The following is a 25,553-nucleotide window of genomic DNA, read 5'->3' as shown; positions in this document are numbered from 1 at the left end:
TAGATGTCATATTAAGAGCCTACATACTGTGTACATGTCTGTTTGACCTCCACTACACATGGCAGTGTCATTACTTCCCCAAACACCCATAAATACTAAATATTTACTATATATTACTATTATCAGTTAAATGACATAGGCTAGTTTGACAGTGAATATTTAGTTTCTCAATACCTGGTGGCTTCACTGGTTTATATGAAAGTAAACTCAACATGTTTGAGTTTTTGTCTGTAGGTCAGAAAAAAACACTTAATATTTTCACCTGGAATAATGATAGTAGTTTTCATTTTATACATTAAAATCAATCAGTTTCAGAACAGAAACAATAATTGTCAGACGCTGTGATCATGAAAATAATTTCAGTTTCCTATTAGGCTACCACCTCACTGTAGGTTTACTGTGTGTTAATTTCCTGAAATGCAGAAAAATGGAAGCAGTCTGACACAACTTCACGACTAATGACAAATAATCTAAAACAGTTAAAGCCCTAAAACTGGATTTAAACACAAAGTCCCTCTTAAAGTGCAGGGTCACAAGATGGAGGACTGTGGCTCCATGAGAGATGATATTCTCTCCAGTGCTGCAAATTACAAACAAAGCTGTTAATCAAATTGCACAGACCCAAATGATCTGGTTTGCCAGATTTGACCAGTTGGTGATCCAGCTTGTCCAGAGTCTACTTGAAAAACTGCTGTAATCAAAACAATATTTGAGTCATCTGTTCATTGTTTATTTGTCGTGGTTAATGTTTTGTACTATTTAGAAAGGTAATTGTTAAAGTAACATAATAATCATGAACCAGTTCAGCCAGTATTATCTGCTGCGCCTCCTCCAACGAGAGAGACCCCGCCCTCCCGGTCCCCTCGGGTACAGAGCAGTTAACGCTCATCATCAGACCAACAACGAACTACAAGTGTTTGAGAGGAGAGAGGCGCGTTTGAACAAATCGCACTTTACTACATCTTATCTGACTTGGACGAACACCCTGAGTGACCTGAGCAAAAATGCCTGTGAGTAAAATTTGTATATTGCTTTATTAATATGTATTTATTTCTGCTTAGAAAAGTTAGAACTTGTAGATCTGGCTGCTGGAATAGTATATTATTAAATGATTGATAAATAGATGAATAAATCAGCTGATACATCGTGAGTACAACATGATTTTTCCCACAATTTTTGATGAATCATTATCTACATTCAGTACACACAGGTGTAGGTGTCAGGGAAGATGCCCGGGCTTGCCTGGACATGTCTGTGTAGTTGCCCTAACTAGCAGTTTATTCATCAGACTGTAGGTGGCACCATAGCATTAAAGAATAACCACAACAACAAACAAAAAACATTATTACCTCGTTTTTCAAGGAACACGTGAAGGGATAGAAAGCTAATTAAAACCATTTAAGATGACAAATGTTGAAATCATGTTCACTGTTGCAGCTGGCTAAGGACCTGATGCACCCCAGCTTCGCAGAGGAGCGGAGAAGACACAAAAAGAAGAGGCTGGTTCAGAGTCCCAACTCTTACTTCATGGATGTTAAATGCATGGGTGAGGACTCTGGGTCCCTACTGCACCACACATTGCATTTTCTCACTGATTTTCTAATGTTTTTTTTTTGTTTGTTTGTTTTTTGTTTTTTGTTTTTTTTGATGGCGTATGTGCTTTAACTTGGTCTTTTAAAATATTCTCCAGGCTGTTATAGGATCACCACCATCTTCAGCCATGCTCAGACAGTGGTACCCTGTACAGGCTGCTCTATAATCCTCTGCCAGCCTCGAGGGGGGAAATGCAGACTAACTGCTGGTGAGAAAAATGTCACAAACTGGTATTTTTAAATGAAACTATTGCTAATTCTCCCAAATATTTAAAGTACTTTGTCCAGCTCACTGCTCTGTCTGCAGTGAGATACCAACATTTTTCCTTTTTGTCTATCTAGGCTGTGCCTTCAGACGGAAATATACTTGATTGGAAACATACCTGTACACCCACGTCAGGTATAATATGGACCATGGATCAATGAGTTTGAGCCTCGCACTCCGGGACTGAAAGAGTGGCTGTGTGCACCTCCAAAGCATATCCTTAGCAGAAAAATCACCTTCATCTGTATCTTGATAATGCAGAGTGAAATCAAATCCCCCTGTGGGGTTGAATGAGACAGAGCAGGAGAAAGGAGCTATAGATTATAGACACTCCCATGTGCTCAGATTGAATTGTATGTGCATTAGAATAATAAAAGAAAGCACTTGATGTAGAGTAGTTTTGAGTAGATTTGTAATTGTCAAAATGCACAATAAATCAGAGGAGTCATGATTTCTGTAAAACATTTATTAGATTGACATAGAGGGGGGGTGGTGAATGAAATATTTCAAAACAGCTTCGATCAAATGTGAGGCCGCTTTTCATGGCCCTGGCACGAGATGAAACCATGATGACCATCACAAACAAAAATAAAGCATTTGAAGAATTTATTGTCTGTCTGTATGTGTGTTCTTTGGTCTTGATAGTTCCCCTGGCAAAAAGAAGTGGTGTAAATGAATCAAACCCCAAAAACAAAAACAAAAAAAATCAAAACAATACAACTTCTCACATACCTAACATTATTCTACTATATACAATAAGTATCCATGGTTGACAGAACTTAATTGAGCTTCCAGTGGTTTGGGGTTTAGCTCACTCATGTAATACATGATATTGTAAATCTAGTAAATATTGGCTACATTATGGTGTATTGTTGGCAATGATGCAGAGGTTGTCAGGTCCTGCTTCAGGGAAGGTACGGCAGGTCAGATGGCCTAGATACTGTATATGCACAGCTCTCAGTTTCTGCACAGTCTCCTGAACTAAAAAGAGTAAAGAAGAAGAATGCTCTGTAAATATTCTGTGCATCTTCAACATGTAGGCTTCAGGATTACCTAGCAGAGGAGGCATTGCTTAGTGATTAAATGTAAAGAAGCCCTCTGTGACTGAGCAGCATGTGCCTCGACTTTTTTTAATGAATGAAACCTTTCCATTAGACCACCTGTCCATTTGAACTTCTTGCTGTTTAAACACATGTAAGAGGACACTGCTGAGGCAGATGAGCCAAATGTCGGTTGTAGTAGTTGTAGCCTCTTCAGGTGTTAACAGCATGATCAGAAAAACAACTGCTGACTAACTTCATATCACCACTGGGTGGCACTTCAGAGCCACACTGATGTAGACCGAGAGAAACCCAATGCCATCTGTAGCCTATGTATTAATATAATCAGACAGAGGCTTAATGTATGTGCACATAAAATATAAAATTGAGACAGTTTAAGTGGTTGAGTGATGAAATCTGTGGTTTCTTTTGGGCATTTTAATTGCCAGGTCTTTCTAAATGAGTGGTCAAAAGAATCTATTCCTGGAGAGAATTTCTGCAATCACAGCTGAAGATTAAAAAAAAAAAAAAAAAAAAAAAAAATGACTCAGTTCAAAATGACTCCCCATATATAAAAAAAAAGAAACAAAGTTGTGCCTCAGAAAAAAAAAACTTCAAGGGACAAGCATTAAGTTAATCCCCCTTTTACATGGGGGAATAAAGATTTTACAGCTCGAAATGTGGAATGGAGTCGAACATTTAATGGAATGTTATATGACGATCTCATCCTCTCCAGTTTCCTCTCTGTGTGTTTATAAGCTGTTCAGTTCCTGCAGGGTCTGGTCCAGGACTTGGTGCATGCCCAGATTCTCCTCTTTGGCATGTGATAGTTTCTCTGGAGAGAGGGAGAAAAAGTGACACGGTGAACCCCTCGACCAAAATCGCAAAACGCAATGTCATGCTAATTCATCCTCCTTTATAAGGTCTCCCTTGAAAAGCTGCACAGAGATCTGTTTTACTGGACAGATGTTTTGCATAACTACTTTGGCTGAGTTGTGCCACATGCAAAAAATTCAACCACACCGCAATGCCTTTCCATGCATAAACTGCTGACTCTTATTCTCTGTTAAGGGACTGTTAGAAAAATAGTGGATGGACTTGTTAGAGGACTTGTATGCATCATTTATTGTATTAGATGTTGATATTAGGTACTGATATCAGGACACGCTTGATGGACACACATGGATATATAACATCAGAAAAAATCAAAAATGTTAGATTTAAAACCAGAGTTTTTTTAAAGGGTGAAAAGGGACTAGAAACTGCATTAATTCACACCAAAACCAGAGTAAACCTCACCAGAGGAGCTCACCTTGTGTAACTGATAATCAGATGGACAATGTACAGAAACAACCAGCTGCACAATTACAAACTGTTGATGACCTAGTTATAAAAATAACAGTGTGTGGTAGAACTATGTACATAGCTGAGACTATGAATTAAATCTTCCATTACTCTACAGCAAGCTATACATTTGTATGGATTATCAAGAACAGAGACAGAAGCTGCAAAGTAGGAAAGAAAAAGATTTTTTAATTAGTGTTTTTTTGCATAGTAAGATGGGCAGAAGGCACATGTAATCCACAGAGAGAAGCAAATGAGTCCAAACATTCAGAGAAAGACAGGAAAAGGGAAGCGAGAGGCAGAGAGCAACAGAGATGCCAAAAGAACATCTACAGAGATGTCATGTCATTGAGGGCATGGTCCAGCTCCTCACTAATGGCCTTGTACTTCAGCTTCTGAGCATACAATTCATCTGGAGGTCAGAGGTCGACAGGAAGTACAGGCAGGTGTCAAGGACAGCAGCGACACAAACAAGCCAAAAGCAGGACGAGAGAGTGAGAGACAGATGGAGGCAAAGAGCAGAGGGAGGAAGGAGAGGACAAAAAAAAAATAGGTCAGGCTTTTTAAAGATGCAGAAATTGCTTGGAAGAAAAGAATGATGCATATCTAATTGTGCATGCAGTTCTCTTGCTGGGTGAGCTTTGAGCATTTAAGCCTGCTCTGAACGTCTCATAAAAGTGCTCAAATAACTATAAACTCTGCTGCCTGTGTTTCAACATCTAAATAATGCTGACCTAAAAACATCTGAGCACATTCTGTCCTCTCTGCAACATGGCGGACACGGAGCAGTTGTCCTTCAGAAACAAGGGTCTTTTATTAGCTTGTCTTACGTGAGGTGTTTCCATACGTTTGGCAGGGAAATCTTTCTTTTCCACAGAAAATATTTCCAGTGATGCTGAAATAGGACACTCCTTCTGGGATCTATGTCAAACTGAACTATATCATTGTGCGTTTGTGCAATAAGATGTTGGCTCAATAATGATTAGAGTTAGCCTCTGGCCAACAGGAAACTATGCTCAACTATCTGCTTGTGGTTCATACACAAACACATCTCATTTATTGACACTGAATGTACCCAGATGACTGGCCTTTAACTGTGATGCTACTGACTTAATATCTGCCTTCATGTCACATTGAAAAAATTGTGCAAAGTGGAGCTAATCTGCAGCCTGTGAGTAGTACTGGTCTCATACCTTCCAGGTCATCGATGGACTTTTCCAGTTTGGCCACTGTTCTCTCTGCAAACTCTGCACGGGTTTCAGCCTTACAGAAATAAAGACACAGTATGTGATGAGCTCTAACCAATGAATGCAATACATATTACTGGAGAAGCATATATTTTCAAGAGCCTCTCTGTGCTTTCAAAAGTCAACAAAAAACGACATGTTTTACATTTACAAATCATCAGTTTGGTGACAAAAGTTGATTATCTTCTGGCATGTCTGCTTTTTTAAAATGATGTATTCAGTAACGGAAGATGGGAAACTTAGGGAGAGAGTATGGGGAATGATAGGCAACAAAGCTCAAAACAGTACCCTTATTTATGTGTGACATTACTTATTTGTTTCACTCCAAAAACAAACATTGTATTCTGAGCATATATTATAAAACAGACAGTATATGCCATCAGAGAGGGCTTTCTCTGTGAAATCTTTCCTTCTCACCTCCTTCAGTTTGTCAGTCAGAACTTTGATCTCCTCCTCGTACTTGTCTTCTTTTTCTGAGTACTGTTGACAGACGGAGACACAGATAAATAACATTACCTAATTAGCAGCGAGAATACAAATACATGCTCACAAATGCTCTCAGCGCTCACATACTGCTAACAAAGATTATAATTGCTCTTTGAGCTGTAAAACCACTCCCTTTAAGGTGTGACATAAAGAGGCGAGGTGTTGGACTGGACTGAGAACGAGTCGAACTGCGATGCCAACCACGGCAGGCCTGACTGAACAGAGTGAAGGCATGTATTTCTAAAGGAGAGCAGTCATGTGGTAAGCCTGGCATGCTGTCATGCTGCCTGTCTGTGCCTGGGGAGGAATGTAGCAAACAGGAAGAGTGTACTGCAGGTCTCTACTGGCTGCTGGTTCACATATGGTGAAACACCTTATGCGGCCATCAACCATGAATATAAAAGCAACCTCAGCGGCTAATCTGTCAGCTACGTATCAAAGGAGGTCTGGTCTTGCACTCTTGATGCATTCAGGTTTGCATCTAAACAGCTTGAGGAGAAAATAAAAGGTTAGGTTTGTAAGTAGGGCCTGATGATACACAATTATAATGAAGGTAGTTTGAAAGAATACTTTGGTGATGTGGTATCTCTCCGCACTCACTAAAATTACTGTCCACTGAGCCACGAGAACAGCCCAAATGACAGGCTACAGGGAAGTGAAGATGATCATGTGCTGGTTGCCAGACCTGGAGTTCAGCATATACTGTTGTATATATTTAGGGTGTTGTTTACTGTTGTATATGTTAGGTTGTGTGTGTTGTGTGAAGGAGAACGAAGGCAGCTGCAGTGATAGTAAGCTTTGTCTTAATTGTGGCAAATCGGACAAAAAAATAAATGTTTTACTACTGACGCATAATGAATACACACACTGGCTTTGGGCGAGCCAAGAGACTGTCAGGGTCAGTGAATGCATCCTAACTTGGTAAACAAGTGGTTTCTCCTCACAGTTTGTGGCTGGCCTTACACATAGGCCAGACATAATGCTTATCTTGAGTATTACTGGATTTAAAAAAAGAACGTTTGCTACGGTCTGCTGCATTTGTCCTGTGTGGAAAAACTTCAGGAGGGAGGCTAAAAAAAGAATTATTAATTCTAAATGTGACAATGTATTTGGGTTAGGGAGTTGAGTCACTGCCACCACGCTCATCACTCACACGCCACAAGGCACTCTCACCTTCTCAGACTGGGCTTCTAAGGACTTCAGGTTGTTGGTCACATTTTTCAGCTCCTCCTCAAGGTCACTGGCTTTACTGCAGAGATACACAGGCGTATGCTTGGTTTTGACGGAAGAGCAACAAGTCAGGGCGTGTGTGTATCTGCATGTTTATGTGTTTATGCATTTGGGTGCTCATTAGGTTTTACCATTCTGAGAGCTCAGCCCTCTCCTCAGCTCTCTCCAGCTCCCCTTCCAGGATCACCAGCTTACGAGCCACCTGGGGGCAAAAAAAACGTTAAAATTTAAGGGGGGGACATTTTTGGACTTACACAATAGCACAACAGAATCAGAGGGACAAGAGTAGGTCAGTCTCGCTCCAAACTAGCTCCCGCTCACCTCCTCATATTTACGGTCGGCCTCCTCTGCGATGTGTTTGGCCTCCTTCAGCTGCATCTCCTGAATCTCCATCTTCTCCTCGTCCTTCATCGCTCGGTTCTCGATCACCTTCATCCCTCTGAATGAGCAGAGAAACATGCATGCACATTTTTACTCATTTTGTAGCAAACTACAATAAAGAAAATTCCAGTCCACCCTGCAAGAAGTTACACGCAGGTGTCTGAGAGAATATCGAGGTTGACGCTGGTTTAATAGGATTTATACTGACCTCTCGCTCTCATCTGCAGCCTTCTCGGCCTCTTCCAGTTTCTGCAGTGCCGTGGCCAGCCTCTCCTGGGCTCGGTCCAACTCCTCTTCCACCAGCTGGATCCTACGGTTCAGAGCTGCTACATCACCCTCTGCCTGAGAAGGGGGAACAAAATAAAGAATTTTAGTCATTCATTCATTCAACTTGAAATCATTTAAGCTGGTCTTCCCGTTTTCTTGTTCCCCTCCTTAAAACAGGAAGAGATCAAAAAGGCACAAAGAGGGCAGAGTGGGGAGAAAAGTCCACAGCTAGAGGAAAAAATATGAACAGAAGTAGGGACAGCTGGATAGAAAAGATGAACAACAACCTGTGGACTTGTTTTAACTGTTTGCACAACGCTAAGAATTAAACTTGCATGCAAAAATCAACACTGTGCTATTGTTTAATCAAGTTACGTCCACCCAAATAAATGCTTTACTCATGTCTTGTATACTTAATTTGTTTTTTATGGATGCTAAGGTCTCTGCAGGATCATGTTGGAGGAAAATGAAAGCAGATTCAAAGTTTATCTGGGAATCAGGCGTGTCTGATCTACATTTCCTGGATCACTGCCACTGTCAGGAGGTGGCAGTGAGTAGTTTCATCAAAAAGGCACAAACAAAACACCTCATCACACATTTCTGGTATACCTCAGTGTAGAGGACTCTACACAGGTACATTTTTAAGTCCTAAACCACTTCTGTTTTCAAAAACGAACCGAGCAATGACATATTTTAACATTCTCAACAGCAACTTGAGCTTTAAACTTTGCATTTTTTGTACGATATAGACTTTCTCAAAGAAACTGTGCATCCTCTTTTGAAAGCAGTTACCAGAACATATAGATTTCCGAGTTGGAAAAGAGACGTATACAAAAAAAAAAAAAAATTCAATGCAATGTCTTTAACAGACTCTCACTCTGAAAATAGCTCAGATAAAAGACTTCAAATATGATCACCAAAATATAACCGTGCTGCCATGGCTACGGAGAGATATTTCGCCTTATCACTCAGTTCTCTGTCATAAAGCTTGTGCTACTTCTCTATCACACTTGAGCCTGAAACCACATAAAGACGCCTGACTGCAAGTGATCGAAAATACATTCAATTCCATCTGTGCCATGTGTAAGTGAGATACTGTAATCTCTTCTCCGTGCTCTCTCCAGGGTCGTTCATGTTTCACAAATCAATAGTTGACTTTAGCCGATGAATAATAAGTGAAACAGAGACAGCTGGAGGTCCTTGGAGGGTCTCCCATAGGAGTAGGGTCTACCTGTAATAAACAGCCTCTGATGAAACATTAGAACTGACTACTGTGTTTGGCTGGAGAGTGTAATCCTTTGTAATATCTGAAGATCGCCAGACTTTAGATTTGAATGAAATGCTTGCAAAAACTCAATTTCCGGGGCCTGTGAATGCAGAACTGGGGCAAGTAAGGGAGGACAAATGGGCTTCCTCTCATCTGCCCTTGGTAAACAAAGGCAGAGAGAGGAAAAAGAAAGCAAACAGACAACTATACAGGCATTTCCTCTCTGTTGGCCAGGGAGTTTATCCAACCACCACCTCCTAGGGAGCCACATTGAAACTGAAAACCAGCCCAACTCTTTCATACAAAGGATACCAGAACCCCCCCTCTTCCCCTGTTAAAATTTAAGTTTACAACCAAAAGAAAACGCTACTTAACTTCACCTTTGAGCGGCTGTAACCACTGAACTGAACCATTCATTCACACCCACCCCGCTCACACAAGTTTACTCCCTATTCCTGAAATGAAGCAGCTGAGCATTTCTTCAAACAGACATTATTCTGTGCACAGTCGCAAGGCAGCCCTTAGTAGGTCAGTGACTCATTATCTAAGTCATTCAGTCCAGAAGTCAGATCAACAGTCAAAGTGTCTGCCATTCAGTTTACAGGTAGGTGAGTCATTCTGCTACATACATGGTGTGATAAAGTCACTAAGAGAAGTCACTGAAAGAGAAAAGACTGACAAAGGAGGAGAGGTAATGCTGCACAGAGAAGCAAAGAGCTCGGAAAGCTCTGTGGAAAAGAGTTATTAAGTCTGTTTGTGCTAAGAATAAATAGACCTCCAGCCAGTCCACTCTTCCATTCTGTCATAGACTCAATATTTCAGGAAATGAAAGCATGGTTTCCTGCCTGTTGGCAGCTGGCAACGGCCTCTTTTTAATTTTTAAGATTTTCTCCATGTTGTCTCCATGTCATCTTAAACTGCTGACTGGCCAGTCAGTCTTTCCACCGCTCTTTCTCGCTCTCTCTCTCTCCCTCCCTTGGTTCTATTTTGCCCTCTCCCAGGTCCTGCCCTACTGCACCCAAAGCTGCCGGGGGGAGGCCGTTGATATGAGACAGGAAATGTCTGTTGAACTAGCATTGACGTGTCTTAAAACAACCGGTGCTTGACAAGGGAAAACCTAACCCAACACAGAATGAATGAAAAGTCATAAATTGGTTGAAACATCTTGGAATCTCATCAGCCCTGTCCTTAACACAGGTCTGCATCTGTCGACACCGCATCTGGCTGGTGAGAAATGTTGGGCTGAATTAAACTGGAGCCTGAAATAACAGATATTGTTACTTCCTGAGTCCTGAGTGAAGCAATGTGCTGTGAAGAATGCTGTCTGCACACAAACAAACATGCTATTCATGAGCTTTAGGTCAGCTACACTGGCACATCAGGTGCTGTAATGCACTTCCACACACACACACACGCACACAAACACACTCTGCAAACATGCAAACAGACACTCTCAGTCTGTCAATCTCTGCCTCCCTCAAACACACACACATAATTACTAACTACAAACCAGCTAGTTTCCTGCCCAGTAAAATGTTTGTTGTTAAGCAACACGTTAACACAAAAATCATAAAAATTACCTGTGCTAATACCACTATGGTGGTAATGGTATATCTACACTCACAATCGAATGTGTGCTTTATCGGGCATCAGATTTTCACAATCACAGAGGGGAATCCCCTTATAGACAGAGACAGCCTTGTGTTAAGAAAAAAAAACATGGGTGCGTACAGTACAAACTCTCATGCCTCCAATTCACTAGGCCATGACCAAAGAAGAGAAAAGCTTTACAGAAGGTACTGCTGAGAATACTTTCCCCTCTTCAGCCTTGGAAAATAATCTAACCAATGCTAGTAAAAGGACAGCAACACAACCTGTCTGAAAAGAATTCAGAGCTCTCACACAAACATAATTAGTGTGACTGTAATGTTCAGGTAAAGGTTACAAGGCATGAGAACTACCAAGAAGAATGACTCTACGACATGAGTAGCCACTAATGTAATTTTATAAATGGGGATCTTGAAAAAAGGTGACAGGAAGTCAGCAACCCAACATCCTTTCATTTCCCCCCTTTGATTGTTCTTTCTTTCAGAGCTCTCTGTCTCTCTGGCCATGCCCCTTCCTTTAGCACCTACTTTGCATTCTCTGGCTACCAGGGACGCACCACCGCCTTATATGGTAAAACAAACTATGGAGAAGGTTCGTGGTAGAGTATCAGGAAGACTGTGGCAGCAAGCACACATGTGCCCCCACATACACAAATATGAGTAAAAGATACTAGTGCTACTCTGTTATCAAGCTAGTTTAATATGTAACACCATTGCTTTCAAAGAGGTGAATGGTATACCAGTAACTTAACAGGACCAGTTTGTGTCTTGATAAACAGCATTTAGCCACAGTAGCAGTAAGATTTGTAAAGGAATAGCTCCACATTTTGGGGAATTTGCTTTTTATTATTTCTTGCAAAAAGTTACATAAGAGTATTAACTGTTATGTCTATAGGATAGATATGGAGCTACAGCCAGTTAGCTTAGCTTAGCATAAAGACTGGAAACACTAGGAAACAGTTAGCCTGGCTCTGTCTACAAGGTAACAAACAAAATCTGCCTAACAACACCTTTAACACACACTAATTAAAATGAATGATCACGCTTGTCTAATCTGTACAGAAACCAATGTGTAAAAACAACAAGTTGTGGTTAACAGTCTTGTTGTCTCTAGAATCCACTTGTAAAACCACAACATGCCATTTTTTCACCTTTTTTGTATGAATTAAACAAACTAGATATAACACATTCATTAGAGAGCTTTCAATGTGCTAGTGGGCAGCTTTTGCTATCTTTGGACAGAGACATGCTAGGTGCTTTCCCTGTACTTCCTGTCTTTATGCTAGGCTAAGCTACCTAAGCTGCTGGCAATAGCTTCATTACTGTAAAGACAAGAAAGTGGTATCAATCTTCTCATCTAACGCTCACCAAGAAAGTAAGTAAGTGTATTAATAAAAATGTTGAACTGATTTCTTTAACACTCAGCAGCATCAGTAAGTGTTACACACAACAATATGTTGGAATAAAGGACTCTAATGTGCTTTTTAATTTACTTCTCTGTCACTGGTTGACTATCTAATCTCAATTCGCCTCTACACAGTAAACAGTCTACATTGTGACTCAAAGATACAGCACAGTTCTGCTGGGACTGACTTAAGAAATACCTGAGTGTATTACATGTATTAGAGACAGGATCAAGGACAAGTGAAAGAGGAATCTAATTACTGGCTGATTCCAGGGCAGTGGGCTAATGAGCTGCACAATGCTGTTGGGGTTCAGGGGAAGTTATTCCTGACACTTCTGTTCGCTACTCTCAATGTGAATGCGTGTCTGTGAGTGTGTGTGTAATCTTTTCCCATAAAGATCTGGCATGCAAAGATAGCTGCATACAGTATAAGTCAGCCTGTCATGAGGTATGATATGTAAAGGAGGGTCATTAAACTTCCAGACAAGAATCACAATAAGCTCCTCCTTTTTCTACAGTATGTTCATATTCTGACTCACACACATCTTGAGCTGGTTTGAGGCTGTAGCTCAAGCACTGCCATAATAATACTGAGGTGCCTAATCCTGACAAGGAGTTGACAGCAACTCATTTGTCAAATGAAAAATCATAGGAATCCACAAAGTATACCATAAACTAAACTCTTCAGGATTCAGACAGCCATTCAGTTTTTGGTTTTGTTGGAATTCACATAAATCTTAAAAAGTGTTACATTGTGTGGTCTCTGGACAAACAGAGAGCAGGTGATTTAACGTCACGCAGGTCAAGTAAACATCCTTCCAATAAAAGTTTATGTGGTTCTTTCAGGCTAAATGAATTCCATTTCCACTCTGCAGTACTAGCACTGACTTGCTAACACATGTAGAGATTCTGCTTCGACAAAAATATCACTGAACGTTTTGTTTCCGTGAACACTGCATTCATCCATAAAGGAGGAAAAAAACAGCTGAAAGAGTTGGATTTAAAATGGTTCACACACTACTAAATGCTATATAAGAGCTGCAAAAAATACCATTATCATTTCCACTCTATATGCTACTCGATGACTTTAAAGCAAATCTTGCTTTGCTAGCACAGACTGTACAAATAAATTCGACTCCTTGCTTGAGCTAGAACCTGCAACCTTGGCCTGCATAATCAGCTAAGCCACAAGCCACTGACATGGGAGTGTTCCCCTGAATGCCAACGACTGCCAAAAAGTATCAACATGTGGCAGTTATATTTGGAAAGTTGAGCTATTCCCAGGGAGAAAGTCCAAAGAAAATAGTGACACCAGGAAGTCATTCTTTCCACCAAATCTGTGAAACTGAGGGCAGAAAACCTTCAAGCCAACTGAGCGCACAATGCAGCAAACAGATGATACCTTCAGTTGATTTTGACAACCTGGTGAGCTGAGCTTCTTAACTGAGCATTATTTTAACTACTGTAGAAACACTACAACCACCACACACTAATCTTCCTGTTGATCAGGACTGGAGCTCAGGGACAGGAAGTGTTGGGAGTAGAAGCACAGGAAGTGCTGGACCAGAGTCATCAGACGACATCCTGGGAGGGACGGTCTTCCCACAACTAATACTTAGGCGGGGGTTTGAGTCCCACTTCCCTTTTTAATCTGGTTTTAGATATGGGTCAGTATACCGCAAACTGTATGTCTGCATGTTATGTGGTACAACAAACTACAGCCATGGCAACCATTATCTTGTCTGGTGACAACATGAATGAACTTCAACTTCAAAAAAGGAAATAGATACTTTTAAGTTTTTAACTCTGTGCTTTTATTGCCTTTCTGATCATTTGACTTTTTTTTTTTTTTAAATTGATCCGAGTCTTCATTTAGCCTCAAAATATTTAAGAAAAGGAAACATGCTTATCACAGATGCAAAAGTATTATCTCAACTTTGCTTCCAAATAACAAAAAGCAGCCAATCCGGTTCAGCTGTGTTGCTTATAGAGCTCTCAGCGTAGTGAATAAAGTACAAATTATCATCATCAAAACTGAACCTTCAACCACAAAACAACTATAACTGCTGTGAACACTATGAAAACTGAACAGCTCATTAAGAATAATGGCCGTAAATAAAAACACATCTAAAGAGGTCAAGTGAGCATTTCAAGACTATGTCATTTCTCTGTAATCTGAAGGAGCATTAAAGCATTATTGAGCAGTTGAGTAACGTCTGAAGAGGCGTCAAAACCACATTAGAAATAACACAAACCAATTACTTGTAGTTTTTAGTGAGAGATGTGGCCAACTGTTTTTTTTTTCCTCTCTTGCCTCCACATTTCCAAACAATGATTCATTACGTTAACACACTCAGCAAGATTCCTTTTTTGATCTCCCTGTGATCCTATGAAAGAGTTTTTGTGCCAAGGAATAACTCCAGGTTGCCCTAATTATTCACATATGGGACCACACCAACCTCGCCACACAAAATGCGCCACTCTGTTCGACTTTGAGTGCACATGGAATGAGACTTGTGACAGCTGAAACTGCTTTTATACATTAACGCTTACGGGTGAAATGGAAGACTGTCCGAATGTAATATTTCCACTCTGCAGGTAGAGGACTCAACCCCCTGCCACCCCATATTTAGCATTAAGGAGCAGTGTGTGTGTCTACAACTTTAACTCTTCCTCTGAAGCATCTATAACTGCATACTAGTACATAAAGAGATCATGACATCAACACTGTACATTAATAAAAATATCAAAATGTCCTTCTATCTGCTTATATCTACATTACAATGTGCTTGGTAAACACTTACAGGATGCTTGTAAATGATAAATGACAATTAAAGTGAGATTTGACACTGTTATCTTGAAGGATGTGTTATGTTTTCCCAACTCTTGACCAGTTACTATACTCATGCCTGCCCCATTACAAGCAACAGGAAATGACACAGTAACCTCATTTGCCATCAGAAATTAATATGAGGTGAGTGACTTACTATCCCATTTACTGTACCCACTTTACTGCTCTTGATTCAGTGTGTGACAGCAGGTCTGACATAAATATTTCACTGAATAAAACTAATGATTCTAGGCCTTTACAAGAGTGAAGAAGAAGAGAAGGACAGTACTTAATGTTAAAGTTAGTGTACTTCATATGTTGCAGGTATTTACTGACAAACTACTGATGTAAATATACCAGCTGATATCAGAGTGATTACCCACAAGCTGAGCAAACGCCCAGTTGTCAAATTAAAAAGGTGCCCTGTTACCTAATAGGCAGTCTGTAACAAAGAGGTTAGTCCTACAACAGACCTGCTCCTTTCATCATCTCAGCTGCCATATCTTTACAGCCACACCTTCCCCTCCCACTCTCCTTGAATCTTTCTACTTGTCCTGTCATTAACCACCTCCTATGCAAAGGACATGGCTCTGTATGCCATAAAGCAACATGTGAAACAAGTCAAGACTGTTATCTATCTGTGCTGCTAAGCATTTTCCCCCTCTACATCATCTCTACCTTTTCTGAGTGACGCTGTAAACCTCTGATGTGGACAGAGTCAGGAGACAGGCAGGTGACAGAGCTGGGCAAGTACTCAGAAGAAACAGACGAGTCACATCCAATGCGTGTAGTTTGAGACACCACACATTTGAGGAACTTCAGCAATGACTTGTGCTAATTACAACCCTGGTTTTGCAACATTCTGCTGGTTCTGCGTACTGAAATGTAAACACGTAACAGCTCTGCTACCAATGATTATTCATCCATTCAGTAATATTAATCTACTGATTAACAGTTGGTCTATAAACTGTCAGAAAGCAGCAAAAAAAGAAAAGCCAATCACAGTTTCCAGAGACTGAAGTGACGCCTTTATGTGTCTTCATGTGTCAAACCCACAGTCCAAAACCCAGAGATATTCAACTTTTTACTATGAAAGACTAAGAAAACTGGACAGGAAGCTGGAACAAGTGACTTCTTTCTGCCACTTTGGCTTCAAATAAATCTTTAGCGATGACCTAATGATCAAAATTCTTGCCTTCTAATCTTCTGTTGACCAACTAATCGATTCAGCAACTTAGATGGCACTTTTTTTCTTTAGAGTGCTGTCCTTTGAATCCCTAATAACAGAGTAGGCATACTTTTAACTCAGTGCCCTTTATTTTCCTATCATCTTGTGGAAGCAGGGTGGCACAGCGGTTAGACCTTCAAGCGCACAGCTGCTGCTGGCACGCATCCACCCTGCCGAAGTTCCGCTGGGCAAGTCATTAAGAGTGTTAACACTGAATTTCCCTGTTGAGTCAAAACATTACACAACTAATCTAATCGCTGGCAGCTTTAAAAGCTAAGTAGATACAGTTATAATATAATGAATAAGTAATAATTAGATTTTTTCTTTCATAAAAAGTAATTTTGTGAGTCTAATAGGTGAATTACATTTCACACAAAAAGTTCAATGCTGTCTACGTGGTCCACATTATTCACAGTAGTTTTTTTTTTTTTTAACAGAGGCCTGTAAGTCGGACAACAGTGAGCATGCGCACAGACCTGCAGGAATCCAAACTTTTTTTTCATTAGAGACCAACGCCTTGCATTGTGGCACAATCACGCCCGCGAATGAATCAATGACATGAAGTACGTAGACTTTTTAGAGCCTGAGAGGTGAATATGAAGAAGTTAACATCATTTAAATCATCAAGCCTGAGAAATAAGGAATAAGGAAAAGGAGGGGGAGTTACAGCAGAGAGAGAAAGACCTAAAAAAAAAACTCAGAGGATTTGATTGTCTCACTTTCTCTCGGCACTCCCGTTCACTGTCCAGCTCTCTCTGTAGGACCTGAGCCCGGTCCTCTGCCTCGTCGGCCTGCTGCTGCAAACACTGAATCTTCCTCTTCACAGCATCCAGAGAGTTCACACCTGCCATCGTTGACTGTTTTGTTACTTAATTTAAGACTACACGTAGAAAAGAAAACCACACACACACACAGTTAAGACTGCTTTTGGGTTGTGCAAAAAAGAAAAACGTAGGCTGCTGCCTCCTGCTTATTTAGTCTATTAGGAATGATATTATAATAAGAAAAAATGACTTTGATCGGTGGTTTTACGAGAAATGGGGGAAAAAATCGATGTCCGTCCGGTGCCAAAGTCTTTGGAATGTAAAGGATTCGTTCAAGTGCAACAAAAAGTTATATAACCAGGAAGTAGAGAGCGTCCAGGTGTTCCCCAAATGTTTCTTCTGGTCTGCAGGAATGTAAAGTTCATGAGCGATATAGAAAGTTGTCCTCAGGAATGTGGCCGGTTTTCTGGGTCCGGACGCTTTGAGTTTGAGGAGGAGGATTGGTAAAGCTGCGCGGTGAAGAGAGCGGAGGGCGCCAGACTGTGCCGGAGGAGGAGGAGAGAGATGATTGGGACGATGAGGTCAGAGAGGGCGGGGCGTGTGTGTGTGTGTGTGTGTGTGTGTGTGTGTGTGTGTGTGTGTGTGTGTGTGTAAAAGCTGATCCCTGTGACTGATGTGATCACTGCTACGAGACTTTCAAAGGAGAAAAAAGGGCAGCCAGGATGAATTACTTTCAGTTATTGTATAGGCGCAGTGCCCATAGTTTAGATGTCACACAAAAAATTCAACCTCTTCAAACTTGATCTGACCATTAAATTTCCCTTTTCAGTCTTAAGTTTAAAGTTTCCACCTCTCATGACAACATGACATTAATATGTAACTATTTCCCCCAACATTTCATTGAGGATTTTTCTATTATTCCAAAACCAGGGAGTCAAGACTTTCCATGCAGTTGCAAAATAAATCTGAATGTTGTGTGTTGCAAAGATAAAATCTGTTAATTCTTCTGCCTAAAAAAAGTTTTAGGCAGAAGAACAAGCTAAAAGTTGAGAACATACTGTAGCCTAATATCTCCTGTAGAGTTAGACCGGTATATTAGATTATGACAGATACTGTATGCTGGTATCAGGGTACATGTCAGTCAATAAGAAACAAGACACTGAAGGGCAGTGAAGGGCAGATGAGGTGTAAAGTTTGTGTACATGAGAACACTGACACTGACAAGTTTATTTTTCAAGCGTACAATGTCCCTTGGTACACACGGTACGTTGGTCAGTTCTTTGATAACAGTACTTAAAGGATCTTTGGCTAAAATGTAGCTGTTTTATATGATTTGATTCATCTAAAATATCAATACTTTGCCATCAGATATCCAGCATCTGTCAGGCTAAAATATAACTTTATGATATGTAATGTCATATGATGCTCTAGTTGTCCTGTGCATTGTTTTACACATATACAGTCCAGCCCTGCCTGTGTTTACCCTTATGTCTTTATACGTATTGTTGGGAACTCGATTGCCTGTGATGTTGACTGTACTCTGAAATAAAGGTCTGTTTTCTGTCTGTGAAGCTTGTTTTTATAACCAAGGTAGGTCTGAGGGGGTTTTCAGCTCTGATCAAAATCTTGCCTACATCATTATAACCTCATTTATCATTACAAAAATACATCTTTTTTGTCCCGGTCAGTTTACTTTTGCTGTTATTGTTATGTCAAGGGATGTAAGAATGCATAATTCAGTGGGGCTTGTTTTTTAGGACACTGTGGTGTGTTGGAGGTCATGATTTTGAATGAATGAAACATATCTCAGCACGCAGGAAACCAACCAGGTGGTGATACACAGAGTGAGGCGCTTTATGTCTGTTTACCTCTGGGGTAATAAATCTTTCAGTGTACAATATTCATCATGAATTTTTCTATTTTTGAGGTGTTTTTGTGCGTAAGAAAACAAACAATATCTGCCACCTGTCTGTTCATGGATGATGTCGATTGTGTGTCTGTAAATCAGATTTACGCTCCATCTTCCATGTTTCTCTGCCAGCCCTGCCTGTGTATACCCTCATCCTATTTCCTATTCACATGATTGGGCCTGCAGAGCAAACATGTTGTGGGTGGACGACGGGCTGAGCGGGCCAGCAGATCTCATCTCAGCTCGGCCCAGATCTGGTTCTGATCTGGCCTTCTTCAGCGTGAAGAAGAAAATCTCTCACAAATCAATCTCATCAGTCCATCGAGTCTCTCCGTCTGATTCACCCCTTGCACCGGAAAAGTTGGAAGCATTGATTTCATTAGAGGCAGCAGTGTGGGGCTTTCTGTTTGCCTTAGCTGCATTCCTCACATACCACAGCCCCCCCCCTTCCACCACCACCACCACCACCACCATCCACCCCACCCCCCTGCCTGCTCTCTGCTTTCTCTGCCCTGCCCGGCCACCACAGTCCAGCTCTCTCCCCTAAAACAGCAACTGTTGCCGTGGCGAGTGTAGTTATCAATACCTGCATTAAGACTTCATGGTGCCACCTTTATCCTTCACATCCTTTGTGCTGATGTTATGACTCAAAGACGAAGGCTTTGCCTGACGACTTCAGCTGGAAGTGAACTGCGATGACCTAAATAGCAGCACTACTTGTCAGTGCTGTAGGGACTATTCTTCCTGAATCATAACTGCTCGCTTGTTGGGGTCTTTGGCTCACTGCTCTGTTTTTCCCAGCCCCCTCCAGGTTTCCAATCTGTTAGTGCTCTCTGTGTGAATTCAGATGTGTAATGACTTGACTGCTGCCTCTAATAAGTGACATGTGGAAGGGAATTCATGGAAGTGGAGTAGAATAGCTTTACTGGCTGGAAAAGTTGGTGTCAGAAAAAAGGATTTTCACTGTAAATATGCTGTTGTGAACATCTATTCTTGGCTAAACTTTTTTTTTGACATACTTCAGCACACCCACGAATGGAAGCTACACACCTAGCCACCCTCAAACCACAACTTCAACTCCTACTTTTTTTTTTTTCCAGGGGCCCACTTGACCCACTTTGCATGCAGGGCTTCTCAGAACTGTTCTCAGAGTTTATTTAATCACTGTGTGAAGATAATCCAGCGTGTCTCAGCCTTTGACTCTGTGTCTGTATGTCAGACACTTCCCTTCCCTTTGTGTGTCGTACGATGCTGCATTTCCCGGGGATATCCTCCACAAGACTCAAACAATACCACATCTTGGTTGTAGCTGAGAGATTTGTTTGTTTGGTTTTTTTTGTTTTTCTTCCCTGATGCTTCTCTCTCTGTGCATGGTTTGCTTAGTAATCTCAATGGAATGATTTACTGGATTCTTAGCTTTTGCTATTTAAGTTTAATTTTTCTTCTCATCTTGAACATAACTGATTACCTAATAAGGGCTTATTTTAGATCTGAGTCCCCCCTCTGTTTCTCTTTTTCTCTCTCTTTCTCTCTCACACACGCCTGTGCACACACGCTAATATGCTGGGAGAACCACCACTGACAGATATACAGTGCTGTGGTTTGCGGTGTTGCCAACAATCTAAAATATGATCTTTTTTCCCAGATTGCAGCTGATTAGGCACAGAACTGCCTTTTCCAATGTTCTGCCACATTTACTGAGATTAATTATTTGTGTACACAAAAATATTCTCACAGACCTGAGAACTGGTTTGGGTCTGATGTGGAGGACACACTCATGTCAGTATAGGCTGTTTCTATACAAGATTCATATGGGACTCCTCAGTGATGAAAAAAGTGAAAGTAATAGTGCTAAAGTGCAAAAATGGTCCATTACAAGTGAAGGTCCTGCATTAAAAAGTTTAAGAGAAGAGGAATGCCACAGAATTGAAAATGTTTAAGAGCCTACTGGCATATGTGAAAAAGCTGTTTTTGTCTCCAAACAGAGCTGCACGAAATCTGAAACACTGCCTCAAGTCACTGGAGTCAGCTGAAGCTGAAGACTACAAGTTTGAAAATGACAATAACTGCCAGGGTGTAGTTAGAGAGAAGTGAGCCAATCAGGCTCAAGTGAGCCTCTGTGGCCCATTTCTCATCTCTGCTCAAGGCTCAATGCTACATTAGCTGCTACTAGGGTAAGTGCACCCGGAACTCTGACTGAGCTGTTGGCAATCATGTTGCATTGTGGGTAATGAAGGCACCAGGTTTTGACAAGAAAGAAGAATGCATTGAATAAAAAGGCGAGATCTCTGGTTCAGCTGCAACAATTTGGATCAATAAAAATATCTATCCATCATGAATCTGACAATGTTGTGAGTGAGTGTAATGCTAAATCAGTTGAGTGCCATTTTAAGTTAAAATAAACTATATACACAAGTATCAAAAGTAAAAGCACCTATTATGTGGAGAGAAAAATACTATTTTGAGTGTTATTATTATTATTGTTTATTATTATACTACAAGTACCTCAGAATTGTACTACTGGAGTATTTGAGTAAATGTACCTGTACCAACATCAGGTATATATTAGATGGCACATGAGTTCATGGTGATAATAACATGACATATCACTGTTAAAAGTTAAACAATACTTCCACACTTTTGTCTTGCTGTTGTCATTATGGCAGAGTTGACATGTGCACAGACTGCTGCAAGAAAACCCAAACTGGAATTTGGTCTAAAAGAAAAGTGTAGACAGTGTATTTAACTGGGATGGTGATAATGAACAACAGTGGTGTTTGTCTGTTAACCCTTAGCTGTCTTGCAGGACTTGGTTGAATGTGTGTGTGTGTGTGTGTGTGTGTGTGTGTGTGTGTGTGTTGGGGCGGGGGTGGGGGGTTACAGTTTATCCGTGTGCTCATCTTTCAGGAGTGGCTGCACAGGAATGTAACAGTCTCTGAAGTGCTCCAAACCATTCACAGTGGATCAAAGTAAACCCACAGCTGGTGCTGGCTTAGAAATTGTCCAGCTGTGGAATAATAGGCCCGAGATTTCAGTAGTGCTATGGTAACGTCTGTGTGTGTGTGTGTGTGTGTGTGTGTGTGTGTGTGTGTGTGTGTGTCAGAGTTGGAAAAAGCAAGCCATTAATGACAAGAGCACCAGCTTTTCATCAATATTCAAACTCCTGCCAAGGTTTCAAAAGGAACCAGCGCTTCATCATTATTATATGACTGGCAGTTTCACTTCACATTTTACAGTCAACTTAAGTGAAACTCAGTTGACCCTGACCACCCTGTGTGTGTGTGTGTGTGTGTGTGCGCATATATACAGTACGAGTGTGTGACCCTTCACTCACGTCTGCAGCTTTCTTCTCAGACAGCTCCAGTTTCTCCTGAGCATCTTTCAGGCCCTCTGAGAATTTGTCCAGTTCGTCCTCCGTCTGCTTCATCTTCTTCTGGAGGTCCACCAGCTCCTCCTCCAGCTACAACATCAAACACTGTTAGTCCACTTAGGTCTGCTCTGCTCTCTTCTGTTCATCTACACTGTTTGGACAATTATAAGTTACAATAAGCTACATTAGCATTTGTTAGCATGCTGAAACTTTATAATGCTGAAACTGCTGCGTATATGAGCAAAATGACAAATCAAATATTTAGTATTTTCTTGTTTTTAATGTGTTTGTGGAGTGTTCGTGGTGTGAGGTTAAATAATGGTTCAGTCAAACGGGACATTGGTGAAGCCAAGGTGTTTAAATTCTGATAAAGCAGCTGCGCCTGATTTGGGAGTCTAATTTTGTTTATGATGTTTGGGAACATTTAAACAGTAATGGTTTACTATCGGTCTCTCATGACATGAATCCTGGTATGCGGAGCCTAATCCTCTCTCTCTCACACACACACACATCCACACTCACAGGGTTAAGTGTTCCTCCTAATCAGTGCGTTCCCCTCTGAGCCCATGAAGTCCTCCTGATAATCCCATTGAATTCCACACTGTCATTCTCTCCTGGTGTCTAAAAATACAGCTGTTATCAGTGAGAACACACAGACGCCTGGGACCACAGGCCTAACGTGTGTGTTTGTGTGTGTGTTTAATCTCCCATTTATGTGGCTACATGTTTCCATTTACACGCTTATTATGTGCGTGTTGTCTCCTGTGTGTTGGATACATCCGTCAAATAGACGAAATGAAAGACGTTCGCTCATACAGATCCCGGAGGGAGGGATGTCATCACTTTTTACCTCCCCAAAGACCAAATCCTGATCCTGGGTGGTCTTATCATCTGAACTGACCAGTAGCTACCATCACTCGAGGGTGTGATCATTTCTCTTAGCGCTGTCTTTGAGCCTCACTGTAAACAGATTTAACACTGACCTATTGCTCACAAATTCAACTCCTGTTGATGCTGTTTGTGCTCTGTGGGTGGTGTGGTCACTCAGGTGGTCATTGTGCTCAAACATTATTGGGATGCTTCTATTTAGTGAAGTAACTGATTATTTAAGACAAAATGGAGACTATATTTTCAAGCGCTCATCCTGACAGTGTTGCCTGGCCTTTTAAGGAGCAGTGTGTGTGTGTGTGTGTGTGCATTTCTGTTTCACACACTGTCACAAGCATTTGTTAAATTTACCATCCAGACTCTGAGCAATGGAAAATGGGGGGGGGGGGGGGGGTCAAATATTTTCTATCTCTGATACTACTCCAGTCAAACAGTAAATTAGCTGTGTGGATTATAGTATAAATAAATGGGAAGTGTTTACAGACTGTTTCCTTAAAGGTATGTCTGGAATGGTATCAATGTTGTGATTATCCTAAGACCTGGATAAAGAGAAAATCCTTGAAGGAAAAGCGTACGGGCTTTTCGTACACTGGGTCTGCATATGTCTTTTACATGGAAAATTCTTTATTTTACAATAGATTTAGTCCTCTGAATCATAGTGAAAAGGTATCAAGTTGTTTATTTGGTGTTTGTGTTGTGTTTTTTTTTTTTTTTTGCCCAATATCTTAATCTAAACAGTAGATAAAAAGGTATTATTGGACATTTGGCTTCTTCATTTGAGTGTACAGTGACAGTATAAATGCCCTCATTACTGACCCATCCATCTCTGTCTGTCCTGGTCTTTCACTCTCACCTGTTTGCATTTGTCCTCTGCCGCCTTCTTGTCCGTCTCCGCCTGCTCTGCTCGGTCGATGGCGTTCTCCTTGTCCAGTTTCAGCATCTGCATCTTCTTCTTGATGGCCTCCATGGTGGGTTGCTAGGGTTGTATTTTCCTCACTGAGATGATAAAATGCAAAGACTTCAAAAGCCCAAAGTCTTGTCTCTTGTAGCAGTGAGATGCAGGAGATTCGGCGCTGATGAGAGCTGATGAGGTCCAGCAAAAGCTGCAGAGAAGCAGGAGGGGATAGAGAGAGACAGAAAGGGAGAGACAGAGGGAAGGAGACAGAAGGAGCTGTGAACAGAGGTGGAGAGTTGAGCCCTATATGGGTAGTTATTTAAACTGCAACAGAACCTGCCTCCAGTCTCTGATCACCCCCTCCTCCTCCTCATCCTCCTCCTCCCATGTTCTCACCCTCCCTCCTTTCCATCCATCCTTCTTTCTCCATCTCCCTCTCCATCCACTCCTCCCTCCATCCCTCCACTCACCACTCTACGTCCACTCCATCTCGACTCCCTGACTATCACTCTCTCAGACACTCACTCCACCCTATCAAAGCACCCATCCAAGGTCTTTCTGAGGAATGGTCTGGCTGCTGCGCTCCACTCACTCACTAATCTCCTTATTTGGGTTGCTGTGTTTTCAGCCGTTCAGTCAGGAGAGAGAGGAGCGCAGGTCCCGTTTCCACATTTAACCTCCTGTCAATGGATAAAGAGTCCCTCTGGCAGGCACCATCTCACACCCAGGGCCTTTAAGGGGGTGTGCATTAGATGATGAGAGAGAGAGAGAGACAGAGTGAAATCCAAAGTAGAGAGAGGGAGAGATAGCAAAGGATGGAGAGAGAAGGCGAGAGAGAGTCCTCATGTTGTGAACACACTGTCAAAATATTACCATGAAAGCTGAAGCTGATGTTGCCCTGCCCAAGTCTAATGTTATGTCAAGGAGGCTTGATTGGTTACGGCAAAGCAATAAGAAAACAGATGCCGTGATGTGGTTTAAAATGAAAACACAAAACTGGCTGGTATGGAGGACAGAAGCAAACAAAGGTAACTAGGGATTAAATGAAATGATTAGTTTGTATCACTGAGCTGTAATACTCTACGAGGCAGTGCAATGGTTCCTGTGCGCCTCCATTACAGTATCATTCAGGTGATTTGGTTTTATGGCAACATAATGTAATTTAAACAGCTCCTGTGCGGTTCTTTCAAGTATGAATATTGAGGGCAGCAGGAAAACAAAATGTGTCAGAGGTTTGTGAGAAGTTGTGAAGCACCTTGTGAAACTGGAGCTCTGAGTTCTGCGCACCTGATATTTGAGTTTGATGAAACCAGATGGAGAATCAGAGTTTATGTGAACAATGGAGGCCTGTGTCCACAGTCACTCGTAGAGAGAGAGACATGGAGAAAGACGGAGGGCCCCGAAGGGAGAGGATCCTTGGATATGAATGTACACACACAATGATGAACACAAGCACACACACAGTTATTCCCCAGGTCTGGTTATTTCTAAATCCTTTTCTAGGTTTGTGTGTAAAGTCTTACCCCTCTCAGTTTTCT

General features: G+C 41.3%; 2 protein-coding genes across 5 annotated transcripts; one reads left to right on the top strand and one right to left on the bottom strand.

Annotated features, from left to right (window-relative positions):
- Positions 1 to 842: 842 nt before the first annotated feature.
- LOC108881394 (40S ribosomal protein S27-like) lies at positions 843 to 2,466 on the top strand. The gene is made up of 4 exons (XM_018673390.2): positions 843 to 1,010; positions 1,438 to 1,546; positions 1,691 to 1,801; positions 1,935 to 2,466. The coding sequence occupies exons 1-4, from the start codon at positions 1,005 to 1,007 to the stop codon at positions 1,961 to 1,963; spliced, it is 255 nt and encodes an 84-aa protein (XP_018528906.1). The 5' UTR covers positions 843 to 1,004; the 3' UTR covers positions 1,964 to 2,466.
- Positions 2,309 to 24,326, bottom strand: tpm4a (tropomyosin 4a). Of its 4 annotated transcripts, none has more exons than XM_018673385.2 (9): positions 23,974 to 24,323; positions 22,197 to 22,322; positions 7,794 to 7,927; positions 7,526 to 7,643; positions 7,336 to 7,406; positions 7,148 to 7,223; positions 5,906 to 5,968; positions 5,435 to 5,504; positions 2,309 to 3,732 (listed from the first exon to the last, which is right to left on the bottom strand). In XM_018673385.2, the coding sequence occupies exons 1-9, from the start codon at positions 24,085 to 24,087 to the stop codon at positions 3,650 to 3,652; spliced, it is 855 nt and encodes a 284-aa protein (XP_018528901.1). In that variant the 5' UTR covers positions 24,088 to 24,323; the 3' UTR covers positions 2,309 to 3,649. The 4 variants fall into 4 exon arrangements, with proteins under 4 accessions (XP_018528901.1, XP_018528903.1, XP_018528902.1 ...); XM_018673386.2 differs by lacking the exon at positions 2,309 to 3,732 and adding an exon at positions 4,411 to 4,653 and having other exon boundaries at positions 23,974 to 24,326; XM_018673387.2 differs by lacking the exons at positions 22,197 to 22,322; positions 23,974 to 24,323 and adding an exon at positions 16,909 to 17,507.
- Positions 24,327 to 25,553: the final 1,227 nt, after the last annotated feature.

The sequence above is a fragment of the Lates calcarifer genome, linkage group LG17 (assembly GCF_001640805.2).
Source record: "Lates calcarifer isolate ASB-BC8 linkage group LG17, TLL_Latcal_v3, whole genome shotgun sequence".
Classification (NCBI taxonomy): Eukaryota; Metazoa; Chordata; class Actinopteri; family Centropomidae; genus Lates; species Lates calcarifer.
This window is presented reverse-complemented; position numbering and strand designations above follow the sequence as displayed.

What these genes read in the sequence shown, in the direction of transcription:
- LOC108881394 (XM_018673390.2), top strand. An exon ending in CATGGATGTTAAATGCATGG is followed by an intron (nt 1,547 to 1,690) that starts GTGAGGACTCTG and finishes AATATTCTCCAG; the next exon opens with GCTGTTATAGGATCACCACC. An exon ending in GAAATGCAGACTAACTGCTG is followed by an intron (nt 1,802 to 1,934) that starts GTGAGAAAAATG and finishes TTGTCTATCTAG; the next exon opens with GCTGTGCCTTCAGACGGAAA.
- tpm4a (XM_018673386.2), bottom strand. Translation starts at nt 24,087, where the DNA reads ATGGAGGCCATCAAGAAGAAGATGCAGATGCTGAAACTGGACAAGGAG. An exon ending in CTGAGAAGAAAGCTGCAGAC is followed by an intron (nt 7,928 to 22,196) that starts GTGAGTGAAGGG and finishes CCCCCTTCTCAG; the next exon opens with GCAGAGGGTGATGTAGCAGC. An exon ending in GTCCATCGATGACCTGGAAG is followed by an intron (nt 4,654 to 5,434) that starts GTATGAGACCAG and finishes TCTGACCTCCAG; the next exon opens with ATGAATTGTATGCTCAGAAG.